This window comes from Chelonia mydas, chromosome 28, assembly GCF_015237465.2.
Source record: "Chelonia mydas isolate rCheMyd1 chromosome 28, rCheMyd1.pri.v2, whole genome shotgun sequence".
NCBI lineage: Eukaryota > Metazoa > Chordata > Testudines > Cheloniidae > Chelonia > Chelonia mydas.
Window position 1 is genome coordinate 1,634,773 of NC_051268.2, and position 19,482 is coordinate 1,654,254.

Genomic DNA, 19,482 nt, shown 5'->3' on the forward strand with positions numbered 1-19,482 from the left:
GCCTGTCCCCCCCGCACGTCTGCCTGTCCAACCCCATGCGCCTGCCTGTCCTCACACACCTGTCTGTCCCCGCGTGCCCACTTGTCCCCACGTGCCCGCCTGTCCAACCCCATGTGCCCGCCTGTCCATTCCTCCATCCCCGTGTGTCCGCCTGTCCGCCCCCACACCCCTGTCCATCCCCACGCGCCCGCCTGTCCGCCCACGTAGCCGTTCCCCGGCACCCTGTCTGTCCGTCTACCTGTCTCTGTCTATCCATCCCCACAGAACCCTTTACCCCCACACGGCGCCGTCTCTCCCTGCACCCCCCCCATCTGTCCAGCCCCCCCTCGCCACTCCTCCACACCCATTTCTCTCCCCTGCCCCACGTCACCGGTCTCACTGGGGCACCCAGTGACCATTGCCCGCCACGGCCTGTCCTGGCAAACCCGGCTGGTCCGAACTGATCCCGCAGCAGCCGCGGGCCCCATCGGGGCAAACCGGGCAGGACTCAAAGCGGTCACAGGTGGGGTCTGGGACCATGGGGCTGCTCTCACCCAGCGTGCCTGAGGCCCCCAAGTCGAGGGGGGCGTTGCAGGGGTCTCAGTGAGGCGCCAGTATAAAGTCTGCAGCAGGGGCGAGCCCCAGACCGGGCCCTGCCGCCAGCCCTGAGGAAACGGGGCAGCCACGAGCCCCCCCAGCCCGGCGGTGAGGGGACGGGGGTACAGGTGTGAGGGTCTTACTGGAGAGGAAACCCTGGGTGTAAACTGGAGCAGAAAGGCAGGACCACCTTGCCAAAAGCAGGGGGTCCTGGGAGCCAGGACCCCTGGGTTCTCTCCTTGGCTCTGGGAGGGGAGTGGGGGGCGGGCTGGTGGCCCTGTGCCAGGCAGACCAGGGGGAAATGAAGGGAAACAGCCCCCTGGGTGCTGGATTTGGGGGGCCTCATTCCCTTGGGGTGAGAACACAAGCGGGGAGGGAAGAACCCCCCCCCCGGCCCCACATCTCTGCTCCAGGGGGGCTTGGCTGGAAAGAAAGAGCCAGGTGGGGAAACTGAGGCAAGGTTCGTTCCGGCCCATTCCCAGGGGAGCGACCCCCGCCCCACAGAGAACACGGACGTCATGGCCTGGGCTCCGCGCCTGGTTTATTGCTGGGGGGCAATGGGGCCAGATCCCAGCCTGGGCCCTACAACAGCCCCAGCCCCCCTTATTAAAGCAGCAGCAGGAGATGCCTGCAGGCAGGCCCCGGGTTCGAGCCCAGCGCCGCTGCCCTCTCTGCCAAACGGGAGCCGGTTTGGCAAAGTGGGAGGGGCTCCTGCTGGCCATGCTTTGTTGACTCAGTTTACGCCCAATCAGAATCCGGTTTGTAAGAGTGGGCGGGGCCTCCCAGGGTCAAATGAGGCAACTCCCAGTCGCTGCGCCCCATTGGTTGGCTCTGTAATGACATCATGGCCAGGTGTAGCCTTCATCCATGATGTCAAGGCCTGCAAGCCCATTGGTGGACGTCACTTCCTGCTGGGGCCCGTAGCATGACATCACTTCCTGCTTGGCCCTGCATGGCTAGGTCGGGTCCAGTGACATCACTGCCTGCTGTAGAATGACATCACTTCCTGCTGGACCCAACCCAGACCAATCACACCTGGGCTGGCCCCTTCCACGGAACGTCCCTGTGTCCACCCCCCCCTCCCCTCCTGGGGGGCACAGCCCCGTCCCCCCTTGAGCACAGAGCCGGAAAGTCTACGGGGCAGTTGCAGGACTCCTGGGTTCTTTCCCCCTCACTCCGCAGCCAGGAGAATCCGGGGGGGCAGCCGCAGGACTCCTGGGTTCTTTCCCCCTCACTCCGCAGCCAGGCGGGGGGGCAGCCGCAGGACTCCTGGGTTCTTTCCCCCTCACTCCGCAGCCAGGCGGGGGGGCAGCCGCAGGACTCCTGGGTTCTTTCCCCCTCACTCCACAGCCGGGCTGGGGGGCAGCCGCAGGACTCCTGGGTTCTTTCCCCCTCACTCTGCAGCCAGGAGAATCCGGGGGGGCAGCAGGGTTCTTTCCCCCTCACTCCGCAGCCGGGCAGGGGGGCAGCCGCAGGACTCCTGGGTTCTTTCCCCCTCACTCCACAGCCGGGCGGGGGGGCAGCCGCAGGACTCCTGGGTTCTTTCCCCCTCACTCCGCAGCCAGGTGGGGGGGCAGCCGCAGGACTCCTGGGTTCTTTCCCCCTCACTCTGCAGCCAGGAGAATCCGGGGGGGCAGCAGGGTTCTTTCCCCCTCACTCCGCAGCCGGGCAGGGGGGCAGCCGCAGGACTCCTGGGTTCTTTCCCCCTCACTCCACAGCCGGGCCGGGGGGCAGCCGCAGGACTCCTGGGTTCTTTCCCCCTCACTCCACAGCTGGGCGGGGGGGCAGCCGCAGGACTCCTGGGTTCTTTCCCCCTCACTCCGCAGCCAGGTGGGGGGGCAGCCGCAGGACTCCTGGGTTCTTTCCCCCTCACTCTGCAGCCAGGAGAATCCAGGGGGGCAGCAGGGTTCTTTCCCCCTCACTCTGCAGCGGAGGTGCGGGCAGCCGCAGGACTCCTGGGTTCTTTCCCCCTCACTCCGCAGCCAGGAGAATCCGGGGGGGGGGGGGGGGGGGGGGGAGCGCAGCAGGACACCTGGGTTCTTTCCCCCTCACTCCGCAGCCAGGAGAATCCGGGGGGTAAGGGGGGGGAGCCACAGCAGGACGCCTGGGTTCCTCCCCCGGCTCAGTCCACCTTCACCACCTCCTCCAGCTGGCGGTACTGGAGCAGGAAGTAGGGGTAGCACTGGTCGCTGTCGAAGACCACGTAGATCTGGGGGTCGCTCAGGCTGTCCACGCACGAGTCGTACAGGTCGCTGGCCGGGTCGCCGGCGTCCAGGGGCGGGGGCCGGCGCAGGGCCGGCTGCCCCATGGCCGAGCGCCCCACCAGCACCTTGCAGAGGAAGACGTGGCGCAGGCCGGCCTCGGTGGGGGGCGCGTAGCGGTGGGAGTAGCTGGCGCGGCGGGCGAAGTAGCTGCCCTGCCCGTAGAGGGCGGCGTGCTTCCCCGACAGCCGGGGGTCCAGGTTGTGTTTGCAGATGGCCGGCACCGCGCCCGCCGACGTGCCGTGGAAGAGATGGCGCTCATTCCGCAGCCGCTGCTCCGGGGACATCTGCCGGCTCATGTGACTCTGCTTCCTGCAGGGGGACACACCGGACTCCTGGGTTCTCGCCCCGGCGCCGGGAGGAGAGCGGGGGCTGGTGGGTCAGAGCAGGGCGGGGCTGGGAGCCCGGACTCCTGGGTTCTCGCCCCAGCGCCGGGAGGGGAGCGGGGGCTGGTGGGTCAGAGCAGGGCGGGGCTGGGAGCCAGGACTCCTGGGTTCTCGTGCCGGGAGGGGAGCGGGGGCTGGTGGGTCAGAGCAGGGCGGGGCTGGGAGCCAGGACTCCTGGGTTCTCGCCCCGGCTCCGGGAGGGGAGTGGTGGTTAGAGCCGGGCACCCTTCCATTTGTCCCTGTCGCACAGGAAGGGGCTCTGCACCCAGGAAATGCCCAGGGGGAGGGGTTAGGGGGTGCTGGGGGGCCGTGGAGGGGCAGGAACTGGGGTGTGTGGCCGGGGATGCAAGGTGAGAGGGACAGGGCAAGGAAGGAGAGGGGGGGCAGGATTTGGGGGACGTGGCCGGGGGGCAGGGCTGGGAGGAGTGGGGGGTGCAGGGTGTGGGGGGGCAGGACTGGAGGGGCACAGGGTGTGGGTGGGCGCAGGGTGGGTGGGATACGGGGGACAGGGGTGAGGGGAATGGGGGGCGCAGGGCTAGGGGGGAGCATGGCGAGGGGCAGGGCAGGGCAGGGGGGACAGTGCAGACAGGGCAGGGAGAGAGTGGAGGGCGCAGGCCTTGTGGGGGCTCAGCGGGGGCAGGGCAAGGGGGCGCGGCAGGGAGCAGAGGGTGCGGGGGGCGTGACAGGGGAAGGGCTGGGGGTTGCGACAGGGGCGCAGGGCATGGGGGGCAGGGCTGGGGGCGCAGTGGGGGTGGGGAGGCATGGGGGGCACAGGGCTGGGGGGCACGGGGGAGGGCACTCACCGCTTGTACTTGTCCCCCAGGAAGGGGTTCTGCGCCCAGGGGGAGGGGATAGCGGGTGCCGGGTGCAGGGGATCGAGCTGGGGGGGGGCGCAGGGCTGGGGGGGGGCGGGGGGGGCACTCACCGCTTGTACTTGTCCCACAGGAAGGGGTTCTGCACCCTCCACACCCTCTCCAGGCGGTACCGGGCCTCGGGGAGGCTCTTGTGGAAGAGCCCGTAGATGAGCCGGAAGCCGCGCTCCTCCACCCCCACGGGCGCCTGGTGCCAGTCCTGCCCGGGGGCCAGCGGTGCCCAGGTCTCGGGGTAGGGCGGGGCCGGGGGGGGCCCCGGGGCCGGCGGGGGGCCCGGGTACAGGCTGCCGGAGAGCGTCCTGCGGGGGCGAGGCAGGGGGTGAGGGGGCCGTGAGCCCGGCTCTGGGGGGGGGGGGGTGCGCGGCGGGGGGGGGCGGCGGGGGGGGGCGGTTACCGTAGCTCCGGCAGCAGCAGGGCGGGGGCGCGGAAGGCGGGCCGGGCCCGCAGGGGGCGCAGGGTGCCCGTGGCCAGGTTGCGCTGGTAGCCGGCCCGCAGGTCAAGCCGGTAGCTGTGCTCGGCCGTGCTGCACAGCGCCTCCTGCTGGCCGCTCCGCAGCGCCGCCTCGATGCTCTGGGCGAAGGGCTGGGGGCGGAGAGAAGAGGGGTCAGCGGCCCACGCCCCTCCCAGAGCCGGGGAGAGAACCCAGGAGTCCTGGCTCCCAGCCCCCAGCCCCCATTCTACCCCACCAGCCCCTACGCCCCTCCCAGAGCTGGGGAGAGAACCCAGGAGTCCTGGCTCCCAGCCCCCAGCCCCCATTCTACCCCACCAGCCCCTACGCCCCTCCCAGAGCTGGGGAGAGAACCCAGGAGTCCGGCTCTAACCCCCAGCCCCCATTCCCCTCCCAGAGCCCGGGAGAGCCCAGGCGTCCTGGCTCCCAGCCCCTCCCTGTTCTACCCCACCAGCCCCTACGCCCCTCCCAGAGCTGGGGAGAGAACCCAGGAGTCCTGGCTCCCAGCCCCCCCTGCTCTAACCCCCAGCCCCCATTCCCCTCCCAGAGCCCGGGAGAGAACCCAGGAGTCCGGCTCTAACCCCCAGCCCCCATTCCCCTCCCAGAGCCGGGGAGAGAACCCAGGAGTCCTGGCTCCCAGCCCCCATTCTACCCCACCCGCCCCTACGCCCCTCCCAGAGCTGGGGAGAGAACCCAGGAGTCCGGCTCTAACCCCCAGCCCCCATTCCCCTCCCGGAGCCCGGGAGAGGACCCAGGCGTCCTGGCTCCCGGGCCCCCAGCGCCCCCCGCGGCGGGGAGGGAACCCCGGCGTCCGGCGCACCTCGCTGTAGGGCTCCCAGCCGCCGAGCGCCTTCCAGTAGTAGAGCCGCGTGGTGCGGAAGGGGGTGCCGGGGGCGGGCGAGGTTTCGAGGCGCCGGACCCGGGTGAAGCTGGGGCTGTTCCACACCTGCATGGCCACCAGGTCGATGTCGAAGGTGACGCCCCTGCCGGGCCGAGGGGAGACGGGGGTCACTGGGGGGGCCTGGGCTGGGGCCTGCCCGTCACCCCCGACTGCCCCCCGCTACCCACTCACTGCCCCCTAAACGGCCATTCCCTTCACAACCCAAACCCTGCCCCACTGCTCCCCCCACTGCCAGCCCCTGAAGTCCCCAAACGCTGCCCCACTGTCCCCATTTCCCCCATGCCAGCCCCCCATCCCAAGCGCTGCCCCCTTTCCCTCCCATGCCCCCAAACCCTGCCCCACTGCTCCCATTCCCCCCAAACCACCAGCGCCCCCACCCCAAACCCTGCCCCCAATTCCCCCCCACGCCAGTCCCCCACCCCAAGCACTGCCCCCTTTCCCTCCCATGCCCCCAAACCCTGCCCCACTGCCCCCATTCCCCCCAAACCACCAGCCCCCCCACCCCAAACCCTGCCCCCAATTCCCCCCCACGCCAGCCCCCCACCCCAACACTGCGCCCTTTCCCTCCCATGCCCCCAAACCCTGCCCCACTGCCCCCATCCCCTCCAAACCACCAGCCCCCCCACCCCAAACCCTGCCCCCAATTCCCCCCCACGCCAGCCCCCCACCCCTAGCGCTGCCCCCTTTCCCTCCCATGCCCCCAAACCCTGCCCCACTGCCCCCATTCCCCCCAAACCACCAGCCCCCCCACCCCAAACCCTGCCCCACTGCCCCCATTCCCTCCACGCCAGCCCCCCACCCCAAGCAGTGCCCCCTTTCCCTCCCATGCCCCCAAACCCTGCCCCACTGCCCCCATTCCCCCCCACGCCAGCCCCCCACCCCAAGCAGTGCCCCCTTTCCCTCCCATGCCCCCAAACCCTGCCCCACTGCTCCCATTCCCCCCAAACCACCAGCCCCCCCACCCCAAACCCTGCCCCCAATTCCCCCCCACGCCAGCCCACCACCCCTAGCGCTGCCCCCTTTCCCTCCCATGCCCCCAAACCCGACCCACTGCTCCCATTCCCCCCAAACTACCAGCCCCCCCCACCCCAAACCCTGCCCCACTGCCCCCATTCCCCCCAAACCGCCAGCCCCCCACACCTCCAAACCCTGCCCCACTGCCCCGTTCCCCCCCACACTACCAGCCCCCCTCAATCACTGCCCCCACACCTGCAAACCCTGCCCCACTGCCCCGTTCCCCCCCACGCTACCAGCCCCCCCAAACACTGCCCCATTGCCCCCCACTCCCGCCCCAGAGCCCCCAGGATCATGCACAAATGCGCATTGTCCCCTAGGTCGGGGGTTCTCTCCCGCCCCCCCCCAGCGTGCTGTGGCCCAAGAACTGGGTTTCTGCAGATCAAAGCCGGGGCCGGCGTTAGGGGGCAGCAAACAAGGCAACAGCCTGGGGCCCCCGCGCCCCCCAGTGCTCAGGCTTGGCGGCAGCCCCGGGTGGCGGGGTCGGGGCCCCGGGCCCCTGGTTGAGAACTACACCTTAGGCGACCCCCCGGCCTCTACCCCTGACCTGCCCCCCTCCCGTGCCCCAATGAACCCGACACCCCCCAGCTGACCGCTTGTACCCCACGTCCAGCACAGACCCAACGCCTGCAACCCCCCCCCAGAACTGTCCCCCCCCACATCTGCCCCCGTGTGTACCCCCTTCCTACCCACCCTCTGATCACACCCCCCACGTCCGGCCCCTCATCCTGCCCCAGCCCATGCCCCCCACCCCCAGCCCTGTCAACGACCTTCCCCCAACCTGACACCAATCGAGGTAACTCGGGGACATTGAACAAACCACCCAGGCGTCCTGGTTCCCAACCCCCCCCCCCCCCCCCCCCCCCCCCCCCCCCCCCCCCCCCGGCTTTAACCACCAGCCCCCACTCCCCGCCCAGAGCCAGGGAGAGAACCCAGGCGTCCTGGCTCCCAGCCCCGCCCTGCTCTAACCACCAGCCCCCACTGCCCTCCCAGAGCCGGGGAGAGAACCCAGGCGTCCTGGCTCCCAGGGCCCCCCGCTCTAACCACCAGCCCCCACTCCCCTCCCAGAGCCAGGGAGAGAACCCAGGTGTCCTGGCTCCCAACCCCCCCTCCCCGCTTTAACCACCAGCCCCCACTCCCCTCCCAGAGCCGGGGAGAGAACCCAGGCGTCCTGGCTCCCAATCCCCTTCTGCTCTAACCCCCCAGCCCCTGCTCCCCTCCCAGAGCCGGGGAGAGAACCCAGGCATCCTGGCTCCCAATCCCCTTCTGCTCTAACCCCCCAGCCCCCACTCCCCTCCCAGAGCTGGGGAGAGAACCCAGGCGTCCTGGCTCCCAGCCCCCCCCCCCCCGCTCTAACCACCAGCCCCCGCTCCCCTCCCAGAGCCGGGGAGAGAACCCAGGCGTCCTGGCTCCCAGCCCCCACTCCCCTCCCAGAGCCCGGGAGAGAACCCAGGTGTCCTGGCTCCCAGCCCCCACTCCCCTCCCAGAGCCGGGGAGAGAACCCAGGCGTCCCGGCTCCCCCCGGCCGCACACTCACTGGTAGGAGGCCCGCACGTGGGTGCGCTCGGGGTCGCTGTAGAGCCGCTCCAGCGTCTCGTGGGCCTCGGGCCCCACGCTCAGCCAGCCGGGCGGGAGGCGGGCGCTCTGCCAGAGCTGCCAGTGGAAGGGCAGCAGGGTGTGGTGCTGGGGGCACTGGGCCCCGGAGAAGCAGCAGCCCAGGAGGAAGTGGGGGCAGATGTGGACCCCGTCCTCGGGGTGGGTGTGGTACTCCAGCTGGGCCACGATCTCCAGCAGGTGGTCCAAGGTCAGCTCCTCGCACCCGGGCCCGGCCTCGGGGCTCGGCTCCGGAGCCGCCTCCGCCTCCCGCAGCGCCAGTTCCACCCTCTCCCCGTAGGGGTCGCCGGCGGGGGCCGCCGGGGCCGGGGAGGGTGGGCGGGGGGCTGGGGCAGCTCCCCCCGGTTCCGGGGGCCGGCGGGGGAGCAGCCGCGCCTGGGCCTTGAGCCGCGGCGCGACGGGGGGGCGGAACGCCGAACGGCGGGAGCGTTTGAGGCGAGCGAGCCGGGCGGGTGGCGGGGCTGCGGGGGCATCACTGCCGGCCGCCATGGGGCGCCGGGACACGGCCCGATCCTCCCGGGGAGAGCTGGAAAACAGGGAGACAGAGAATGACCAAGGGTTAGTGTTGGGGGGACAGAACCCAGGAGTCCTGGCTCCCAGCCCCCCCGCTCTAATTCACCAGCCCCCGCTCCCCTCCCAGAGCCGGGGATGGAACCCAGGAGTCCTGGCTCCCAGACCCCCCTGCTCTAACCCACCAGCCCCCGCTCCCCTCCCAGAGCCGGGGATGGAACCCAGGAGTCCTGGCTCCCAGCCCCTGCTCTGACCCACCAGCCCCTGCTCCCCTCCCAGAGCCGGGGAGAGAACCCAGGAGTCCTGGCTCCCAGACCCCCCTGCTCTAACCCACCAGCCCCCGCTCCCCTCCCAGAGCCGGGGATGGAACCCAGGAGTCCTGGCTCCCAGCCCCTGCTCTGACCCACCAGCCCCTGCTCCCCTCCCAGAGCTAGGGAGAGAACTCAGGAGTCCTGGCTCCCAGCCCCCCCTGCTCTAACGCACCAGACCCCACTCCCCTCCCAGCGCTGTGGAGAGAACCCAGGAGTCCTGGCTCTCAGTTCCCCCTGCTCTAACGCACCAGACCCCACTCCCCTCCCAGAGCCGGGGAGAGAACCCAGGAGTCCTGGCTCCTAGCTACAATTCAGTCAGTGCCGATCGGTGGCAGAGCCGGGACGCCGAGCAAGGTGGGCCTGATCCGGTGTGACGACTCCCCCCCCCCCCGCCCCAGCTCCAGGGCTAATGAGGGTCTGTCTGGGGTGCTTGAGAGGGTAGGATTCGGGACTGATGTCTAGAGCGGGGGTAAATCCCGTGTTTTAGGAAGAGATCTGAGAGACCCCGAGCAAAGATTGCCAAGATCTCTTCATGCAAAATTCTCCATCTGAAACCTCCCACACCCTGGAAGAAAAAGGGGACAGCAAAATGGGTTGCAAATTTGTGGTAGTTTCACCCCATTGTTTGTCTTGGGGGGGGGGGGGGGAGGCTGTTTTGACATTTTTCCAAACAAAAGCGTCCCGGCTTGAAGCCAGTTTGGGTCGGCTTCTCGAAAAGGCCGGCGCGGTGGAAATCCCAAAAAAACCCGAGCCGTCCTGTGTGTCCGATCCACGGTGATCCCGTCACCTGCCGGCGTCTGCCCGCTCCGCTAAAGAGGGCGGATCAGTTTTGCCGCGTTCTTTTGAAACCCTCGACGCTCTTCCCACATATCTGGCCGACTCCATGGGCACGTCAAGCCTGGCCGCGTCGGTCAAGCATACGGAAACCGACAGCAACACGGCTCTGCCAAGCAAAACCCCAGCGTAGACGCGGCGAAGCCGAGAGAAGAGAAACGGCATCTGTGCGTCGGCCTGGGCTGGGCCCTCTCTACCGGACCGAGAGCAGCTCACAAGCAGGGGACAAAATGGTTTTTGACGGCGTTTGGAGTGAAACAAAACTTGTTGCGGGGCCTTTTTGGAGAAACGCAGAGCCGTAAAAAGGCCAAACTGCGGCGCGAGTGAAAACTGTTTCAATTTTGATGGGTTTTTTTTAAAAAACAAACAAACAAACAAACCCCAAACTTTTCGGCAAACGTTCCAGAAATTCCGTGCCCGGAAACGCCCCAAACCCGGAGTGGTTTCGAATAGATCTCCACGTTGTCTTTAACGTCTGGGCAATTTTTCAGCCGACACAGACCAAAAGTCGGGTGGGATAAATTTCAACGCAACAAAAGGCCAAGGCGAACCGAACGCCGGGTTTCAACGGTTCTTCGAAGGCTTTGGCGATTTTTAAAACCCCGTCCCGTGGACGGAAATTTGAAGTGTCCTTTTGATCCTTTCCACACCCCCCCGAAAAAATATCAAACCACTTTTAACTTTTTTGAGAAGCTTTTTGCCCCCAGGGGGACAGTTTGGCAAAACCACGGCCAACCTGCGAGATGCGTAGCCCTTTTTTTTGCGCTGCAGGGGGGAGCTGGGAGTTTCGCCCCGGAACGGAAACACGGTTTCCCCATCACACCAGGGCCAAATCCAGAGGTAAAAAAATCACCTCTCTGTTCCTCCTCCGGACATATCGTTCTCCTTCAGGAGAACCGAGCCCCGGCAGTTTGTTCCCCCGGCCCTGCCCAGAATCAGTAACCCTGAGGGCCACAGGATGGGGGTCACTGATCCATTGCATCTCCCGGCCCCCCACGCGGAGGGAGGAGCTGGGATATGAACTACGGCCCCGGATCAGACCCGAGAGAACAGGCCCCATCCCCCAACACCTCCAGCCCACGAGCTGGAAGTGTCCCAGCAAACGGGTCTTGTGATTTGGCACTTGCCAGCTATTGCCCGGCAGGGCTGGGAATGGCTGGAATGGAACCCAGGAGTCCTGGCTCCAAGCCCCCACCCTCTACTCTAACCTCTAGCCCCCTCTCCTCTCCTTGAGCCAGGGATAGAACCCAGGAGTCCTGGCTCTCAGTTCCCCTTGCTCTAACGCACCAGACCCCACTCCCCTCCCAGCGCTGCGGAGAGAACCCAGGAGTCCTGGCTCCCAGCCCCCCCTACTCTAACCCACCAGACCCCACTCCCCTCCCAGAGCTGGGAGAGAACCCAGGAGTCCTGGCTCCCAGCCCCCCCTGCTCTGACCCACCAGCTCCCACTCCCCTCCCAGAGCCGGGGAGAGAACCCAGGAGTCCTGGCTCTCAGCCTCCCCTGCTCTAACCCACCAGACTCTGCTCCTCTCCTCCACCCAGGGCATTTCTTATTGTAGGGTCTCCCCCTGGCTCCCATGGGCCACCTCCAGAGCAGGCCAATGGGCCCAGGACTGACATCAGACACATCCCACCCCTCCCCCCTCCAACAAGACGGTATGGGGGTGTGTGTGTGCAGATATCACCCCCCCAAAGCCATTCCACTACTTAGGGAGATGGCTCCGTAGTGGGGGTATTTTAGGGGGCTGGGGAAAGCAATATAGGACCTGTTGGGCGGGGCAGTGGGAGCCAGGACTCCTGGGTTCTCTCCCCGGCTTTGGGAGGGGAGTGGGGGCTAGTGGTTAGAGCGGGGGGGGTGGGGCTGGGAGCCAGGACTTCTGGGTTCTCTCCCCGGCTCTGGGAGGGGAGTGGGGGCTACTGGTTAGAGCGGGGGGGTGGGACTGGGAGCCAGGACTCCTGGGTTCTCTCCCCAGCTCTGGGAGGGGAGTGGGGGCTAGTGGTTAGAGCGGGGGGGCTGGGAACACAGGCTACTGATTCAAACAGTCTGGAATCTGCCAATACCTCCCATCTCTGGACAGAGGGGAAATGAATCACCTCCCGGGGCCTGGTCCCGTGAACACGCCTCGGTTCCTCTTGCAAGAAGGGGGGGGGGGGGTTTAAAGGGTCAAAACCGGAAACCAATCTTTGTACCGGAGCGTTCTTCCGAGATGTGAGCCCCCCTGCCCTGATGCAAGTCTCTCCTCTGCCCTCCCCCCAGCTGTGCCTCAGTTTCCTCCCCCAGCCAGGAGAGGCCAGCCTCACCCCCTCCCCGAGCTCTGCGGATGAAAAGTGGGGCTCCAGCTAGGGTTTCGCGACACGGGGGCGGGGGGGTGGATCAAATGGGGGAAAGGTGGAGGGGGTAATTCAGTGGACCCCCCCCCCTTTCTTCTGGGTTTGCACAGCTGCAGGGAGAAGGAGGGGGAGGGGGAGGGGCTCAGCCAGCAGGAGACACCTAATTTAGGCAAGGTCTGGAAAGATCACCCCACCCACAGCTTGATCAGCAACCCAGCCGGGGGGGATGGGCGAGGGGGGGGAGCAGATCTCGGAAGAAAGCAGCTGGGTTTTTACAGAAAGACAGACGGACGGTAGGGAAGAGGAAACAGTGGTGAAGAGAGGTCAGAGTGCATGGGGAGGGGAAAGAACCCAGGAGTCCTAGTACCTAACCTCTCCCCCCCACTCCGCTCCAACCCACCAGCCCCCACTCCCCCCCCCCCGGAGCCGTGGAGAGAACCCAGGAGTCCTGGCTGCCAGCCCCCCCTACTCAAACCACCAGCCCCCACTCCCCTCCCAGAGCCGGGGAGAGAACCCAGGAGTCCTGGCTGCCAGCCCTCCCACTCTAACCACCAGCCCCCCCCTTCCCTCCCAGAGCTGGGGAGAGAACCCAGGAGTCCTGGCTCCCAGCCCCCCACCTGCTCTAACTACGAGCCCCCACTCCCCTCCCGGAGCCGGGGAGAGAACCCAGGAGTCCTGGCTGCCAGCCCCCCCTACTCAAACCACCAGCCCCCACTCCCCTCCCAGAGCCGGGGAGAGAACCCAGGAGTCCTGGCTGCCAGCGCCCCCACTCAAACCACCAGCCCCCCCCTCCCCTCCCAGAGCTGGGGAGAGAACCCAGGAATCCTGGCTCCCCGCCCCCCTGCTCTGACCCACCAGCCCCCACTCCTCTCCCAGAGCCGGGGAGAGAACCCAGGAGTCCTGGCTCCCAGCCCCCCACCTGCTCTAACCACCAGCCCCCACTCCCCTCCCGGAGCCGGGGAGAGAACCCAGGCGTCCTGGCTGCCAGCCCCCCCTGCTCCAACCCACCAGCCCCCCCCTCCCCTCCCAGAGCCTTGGGAGAGAACCCAGGAGTCCTGGCTTCCAGCTTTCCGGTGCAACCATCCACTCTCACCTCATCGCATCCGTTCTCAGCCCAGACCCGCCCCAATACCTCAGCTCCCGGCAGCCAAGGAGAGCAGGGAACCGCCCCCCCCCCGCCCCCAGCCACTGGGGGTGCCCCCCCCACTCACCCCCTCTGCAGCCAGCTCCGCCTTCAGAGCAGCCGGGTCTCCGCACCCCACCTGTCTGCGATCCGCTTCCAACAGCAGGGGGGGGGGGCTGTTGCTTGTATTTCCCCCCCTCTTCTCTTCTTTTTTTTGGGGGGGGGGGCCGCTGCCCAGCCTGGCCCCGCGCGGATGGGGGGGCTCGGGCGCCGGGAGAAGCCCAGGGCAGCCGCGATCCCACCCCAACCCCAGCGACCCAAACAACAACAAGGTCTCGTCAAAGTTTCACTTCTTCCCAGTCCCCACCGGAGCCAACTCTCCCCCCCCCCGGCCCTTCCCGGTCTCCTCCCCCGGCGCTGGGCCCGAGTCACGGTGGGGAACCCGCCCAGGCGCCTCCCCCAGGAGGCTCTGGGACCCGGGGCGGCCGGCTCCGGTTTCGCTTTCCTTTTCTCAGCCCCTGGGGAGGAGACGGGGGAAGAGGCCTGGCTTTAAATGAAAAAGAAATGGAGACAATGGCTGGGGTGTTTTTTTTTTTGGGGGGGGGGGTTAATTTCACCGATTTTGGGGACAGAGGGTCAATTTAACTTCAAATGGAGTTTTCCTGGGAAAAGTGTTATTTGGTAAGTTTTTTGCAGTTTTGATTTGGGGGGGGAATCTATTTTTACAGTGAAATAATTTTTAAAATGTGAGTTCATCACAACCCCTTTCCTGGGGGGAGCGATTTGGGTCAAAAAAGGTGTCTGTAACTGGATCCCAGCAGCAGGCCTGGGAATAGGACCCAGGAGTCTGGGCCCAGTCCAGCTGCTGGGTCAGGCTTCATAGGAAACAGCTCCAAAATATTTTCTCCCCGGCTCTGATAATATTTCAAGCGCAGTCCCCCCCAGTGATACTGATTACAGGAAGGATGAATGAGAGAGGAGTGGGTTTTGAATGATCCGTATGCTTAAACTATTTGTATTGACATCTCCGTACATGGCTAGCAGCCCCCATCATGGCCCCCCTGTGCTAGGGGCTGTACAAACAGAACGAGACTTACGACCTCTGTGATATTCATCTCAGACGAAGATAAGACACTTTCCACTTCGTTGGTGCCGATCTTGCCACCACGGTTTAGATTTCACAGAAATATAACAGTACCTCGCTCTCATCAACAGCTCTCCAGGTGCTTTCCCACATTCTCTCTCAGTAGCAGATGGGGAAACTGAGGCAGAGATCGGTGGAGCAGCTTTACCCAATGTCACCCAGTGGCCAAGCCAGGAATAGAACCCAGGTTGGTCCTGACTCACCTCAACAGGCCTCCATAAGTATGTAACACATCAAAATCCCAGTGGCTTCAAATACTCCGCCGTCTGATCTTCCTGTCTGGTGTCCTGCTGTGGCCATCCTCTGAGGCTGTAGAGGAAGATAAAAAAAAATCCCAGCTATATCTGGCCAATTGTGCGTTGGGGAAACATTCCTTCCTGACCACGGCTGGTGGCCAGCTGAAGGCCTGAAGCATGACATTGGATTGGAGTTATTTTCTTAATGCACCAGTTTAACCGTATACAAACGGATGGCACAACCCAACTGCCTAAAGTCAAGCACTTGTGTGATGATTCGGGGCATTTTCTGGAGGCCCAACACAAACTGAAACGAATCAGTGTCCCTTTCTCCGCGGCATTGGCAGGGGGAATGGATGTTGCCATCCTGCCAATATTTTCAAGAGGCTGAAATTTCCTCTCAGCTCGAATACGGACAAAATAGTCAAGAGCACAAAAAATATTTGCAGACCAAAAAAGATTTCTTTTTCTCCATTTCAGACCAGTTGGAGTGTTTTGTTCCAAAACTTTTAAAAGGGTCAGTTTGGATTTTGAAGTTCTTCTCGTCTTTATGCTTTTGTCATTCGCGTAGCTCATGTAAATTGGGTAATGAAAAACTCACTTCAAATGGGAAACCATCTGGATTTTTTTTGCTTGTTCTGAAAAAAATGTCGAAACAAAAAACATTTGGACAATTCTTCCTCTACACTTTTTTGGAGCAGGAAATTCTTTGAACCCGTCCCCTTTGTGTGAACAGTTTGGAAATCGAGAAATCAGTATTTTTGGACCCCCAAAACCCCCTGGTGCATTGAACAATTCCTAAGCAGGTCTATCTACCCCTCATAGACTGCAGCCTTGTTCCCAAAGTGTCGAAGGATACGTGTTGAAGGACGAGCGACAGATCTCCACAATGTTCTTCAGACACTGTGTGATTTCGTTTTTGCGTCTTGATAACCAGTGTGTGGGACTAGGAAAAAAAAAATCAAGTCTCCAGACGTTATAGTTACTGTGACACAGTGGGGTTTTAGTCACCCTGTTATGTTGCATGTGAGTCTTATGGTCCTGTATTAATGCGGTGTGTGCCTCAGTTTCCCTGTGTATTACACCAATGCCTAGGTGGTGGGAATTGGGTGTGTGATTTAGGCTGAGGCCCTCGGGGGCAGGTGAGGCTGCTTAGCTGTCTGCACGTATGTAACCTGAGACCCAGGAGGGGGATGTGACCAGGTGACACCTTTTGCCCAGGAAGCAGGACAAAGACCAGGAGGAGGAGCAATGGGGCTGTTGGGGGTTGGGTCGCTGGAAGCTGGGCAGTCTGCGGCTTGGGGCTGGAAGAGAGGGAGGCCAGGGCAGTCTGGGCCAAGACTCCCCAAGATGGACGTGGCTGAAAGTCACTGATTTCTGTGCTAACAAGTTCTGTTCTACACTGTGTTCCTGTCGCCTAATAAACCTTCTGTTTTCCTGGCTGGCTGAGAGTCACGTCTGACTGTGGAATTGCGGGGCAGGACCCTCTGGCTTCCCCAGGAGCCCGCCTGGGCAGACTCGTGGGAAGCGCACGGAGGGGCAGAGGATGCTGAATGCTCCGAGGTCAGGCCCAGGAAGGTGGAAGCCGGGTGAGCTTCTTGCCCTGGTGACAGTCTGCTCAGAGAGGAGGCTCCCCCAGAGTCCTGCCTGGCTTCGTAGGGAGCAGTTCCAGAGCCCCGGTGACTCTGTGACCGTTACAGAGAAAACCTTCAAATTCTGCCCTGAGCATCAGCAACGCTGCCTGAGTCTGCTCAGAGCCTGAGCCCATTGCTATGAGAGTGGGGAGCTGCCTCAAATGTAACCCGTGCAGAGACCGTGACGCTGTACGACGGAATCTGGGGAACGCTTGAGGATATTATGAATGTTAATATTGTAAAATTGCAATGAGTTGTGTCAGATATGTTATGATTTGCCAAATATGATCATCTCATTTATGTGTTTGTATCACCTCTGTATTATGGCAGGTTGCAGAGGAGCAGCCATGTTAGTCTGTATCCGCAAAAAGAACAGGAGGACTTGTGGCATCTTAGAGACTAACCAATTTATTTGAGCATAAGCTTTCGTGAGCTACAGCTCACTTCATTGGATGCATTCAGTGGAAAATACAGTGGGGAGATTTATATACACAGAGAACATGAAACAATGGGTGTTACCATACACACTGTAATGAGAGTGATCAGGAAAGGTGAGTGACTACCAGCAGGAGAGCGGGGAGAAAAAACCCTTTTGTAGTGATAATCAAGGTGGGCCATTTCCAGCAGTTGACAAGAACGTCTGAGGAACACGGGGGGGGGGGGATAAACATGGGGAAATAGTTTTACTTTGTGTAATGACCCATCCACTCCCCCAGTCTCTATTCAAGCCGAAGTTAATTGTATCCAGTTTGCAAATTAATTCCAGTTCAGCAGTCTCTCGTCGGAGTCTGTTTCTGAAGTTTTTTTGTCGGAGAATTGCCACTTTTAGGTCTGTAATCGCGTGACCAGAGAGATTGAAGTGTTCTCCGACTGGTTTTTGAATGTTATAATTCTTGACGTCTGATTTGCGTCCATTTATCCTTTGGCGTAGAGACTGTCCAGTTTGACCAATGCGCGTGGCAGAGGGGCACTGCTGGCACAGGATGGCATATATCACATTGGTGGATGTGCAGGTGAACGAGCCTCTGATCGTGTGGCTGATGTGATTAGGCCCGATGACGGTGTCCCCTGAATAGATATGTGGACACAGTTGGCAATGGGCTTTGTTGGAAGGATTATGAGATATAGATATGTCTGTATTTCAAAACTTGTGCTATGCTTCTGGGTGACACCCCCAGACAGTTTGGGTGTCAGCGCTGTCTAGCCTGCTGGATGGCCCACTAAGGTCCATCAGCGATACAATTGTCCCATTGAGAGAAGGCAAGGGATACACCTTATGACTCAGCACGGCATGTAGGGACATGCCTATGGAGAGAAAAGGCTTCCAAGCCATGTGCCGGGCAGCTTGTGTTGGAAACAAAGGAAGCACAGGCCACGTGGCAACAGACTATAAAAGGCAACTGCATCGTCTCCATTGTGTCTTCAGTCCTGCTTCTTACCTCTGGACGAATCTTTCTACAAACTCTCTCCAATTTGTCCACATCCCTTCTGTAGTGGGGGGCCCAAAACTGGACGCAGTACTCCAGCTGTGACCTCACCAGTGATGAGCAGAGGGGAATAATCACTTCCCTCCATCTGCTGGCCATGCTCCTACTCATGCAGCCCAAGATGCTGTTGGCCTTCTTGGCAACAAGGGCACACTGCTGACTCCTAGCCAGCTTCTCGTCCGCGGTAATCCCCAGGTCCATTTCTGCAGAACTGCTGCATGACCCATCCAAGCTGTGGATATGTTCCAGAGGGACTTTCAAGCCAGCAAACTCACCAATACTGCTAGGAACCTGATCTGTGGACTTTAAATCTTGTATGTATGTGACTGTTTTACCATTTGACATCTCTCTGCTTATCTTTTCTTGTTTCTTTATAATAAACCTTTCGTTTTAGACACTAAAGGATTGGCTGGCAGCGTGGTATTTTGGGTAAGATCCCAACCTCTACTGATCTGGCGACGTGGCTGGCCCTTTGGGGTGAGAAGAACATTTTGTATACGTGAGCAGAGTTTTTTTTAATAACTTCTTACTGTACTGGACCTAGGTGCTGACCGGGAGCCAGAGAACTGGAATGCAATAAGATCACTGTGTGATTTCGTTTTTGCGTCTTGATAACCAGTGTGGGGGACCAGAAGCCCACTCTGTGACTGGTTGGGGAATTTAACTTCAATGTTACCCAGCCGTCGTGGGAGTATCTGCGCTCCATTTTGCAGCCTGCCCTGACCGTGGCTTTTCCAGTGAGGGCTGCCCTGGGCACCCTGGATCACACAGACCTGGATCCCACCAGGCAGGGGGGTAGGGGCCAGGAGTGTGAATACCAGTGCCCCTCACCCACAGCCCCCTGCTAGCCCAGACCTGAGCTCCCTCCCCAGCTCTGCCGGTGCCCCTCACTCGCCACCCACAACCCCCTGCTAGCCCTGCCCTGGCCCTTGATGCCAGATTGGGACCAGTCCCCCGTAGAGGGGAAAGGCCCCATCTCCCATTCCCCACTCCCCCAGGCTGGCTGGTCTCTGTTCTTCCTATCAAGGGCCCCACTGGGAAATTCCTGAGTTTTATTTCAGGAGAAAAGGAAGCAGGAAAGGGGAAATTCCTCTCCGGCTGGGCCTTGGCTCCGCTCCGCAGCGTGATCGGCCATCCCCAGCTCTGAGAGAGGCGATTTCCCAGCAACAGGAAGAAAAAGAAGAGTTCAGACCTGGAACCGGCCTGAAGGAAGAGGCTGTGGGGCCGGCCCTGGGGGGAAATGTACCCGCCCCCAATCCCATCTCCTCCGCAAGTTGCAGTCATCACAGCTGTGATACAGAGAGGGGAATGGAACCCAGGTGTCCTGGCTCCCAGTCCTCCCTGCTCTATCCACTAGACCCCATTTCCCTCCCTAAGCTGGGGAGAGAACCCAGGCATCCTGGCTCCCAGCTCTCCCCCCCGCTCTATCCACTGGACCCCACTCCCTTCCCAGAGCCAGGGAGAGAACCCAGGAGTCCTGGCCCGGCCTGCATAGCACTGTCTGGGAACCAGCCCCTGGGGCTACAGACCCGTGCCCTGTCCGGCCCCAGGCCCTGGCTCAGCAGTTGAAAACGGAAACTCACCTCTGGAGGAGGTTGTGGGGTCTGGGGGGACTAGAGTGAGGGAGAGGGGCAGCAGGCAAGGGGATGAAGTGACTGGCCCCACACAGAGACCCACAGTCATAAACACACAGAGATGTCACACACACCGACACACAGACCCACAAACACACACAGACAGTGCAGACATCCCCCCACCCCCCAACACACCCCACACCCGGAGACTCACAAACATAACACAA

At 62.6% G+C, this 19,482-nt stretch overlaps 1 protein-coding gene and 1 long non-coding RNA gene across 10 annotated transcripts; one reads left to right on the forward strand and one right to left on the reverse strand.

Moving 5' to 3' along the window:
- Positions 1-1,100: 1,100 nt before the first annotated feature.
- Positions 1,101-13,696, reverse strand: LOC119564562 (protein mono-ADP-ribosyltransferase TIPARP). Of its 9 annotated transcripts, none has more exons than XR_006287716.1 (8): positions 13,269-13,406; positions 7,996-8,598; positions 5,364-5,526; positions 4,490-4,677; positions 4,149-4,394; positions 2,686-3,149; positions 2,528-2,577; positions 1,101-2,482 (listed from the first exon to the last, which is right to left on the reverse strand). XR_006287716.1 is itself a non-coding variant. In XM_043537172.1 (8 exons), the coding sequence occupies exons 2-6, from the start codon at positions 8,559-8,561 to the stop codon at positions 2,699-2,701; spliced, it is 1,614 nt and encodes a 537-aa protein (XP_043393107.1). In that variant the 5' UTR covers positions 8,562-8,598; positions 13,269-13,406; the 3' UTR covers positions 1,101-2,500; positions 2,631-2,653; positions 2,685-2,698. The 9 variants fall into 9 exon arrangements, 7 of the variants coding, with proteins under 7 accessions (XP_043393107.1, XP_043393109.1, XP_043393108.1 ...); XR_006287717.1 differs by lacking the exon at positions 2,528-2,577 and adding an exon at positions 2,605-2,653 and having other exon boundaries at positions 2,685-3,149; XM_043537172.1 differs by lacking the exon at positions 2,528-2,577 and adding an exon at positions 2,631-2,653 and having other exon boundaries at positions 1,101-2,500; positions 2,685-3,149.
- A 31-nt stretch (positions 13,697-13,727) lies between these two features.
- LOC119564564 lies at positions 13,728-18,083 on the forward strand. The gene is made up of 2 exons (XR_005223551.2): positions 13,728-13,861; positions 14,396-18,083. It is a non-coding gene; the product is annotated as an uncharacterized LOC119564564 (long non-coding RNA).
- Positions 18,084-19,482: the final 1,399 nt, after the last annotated feature.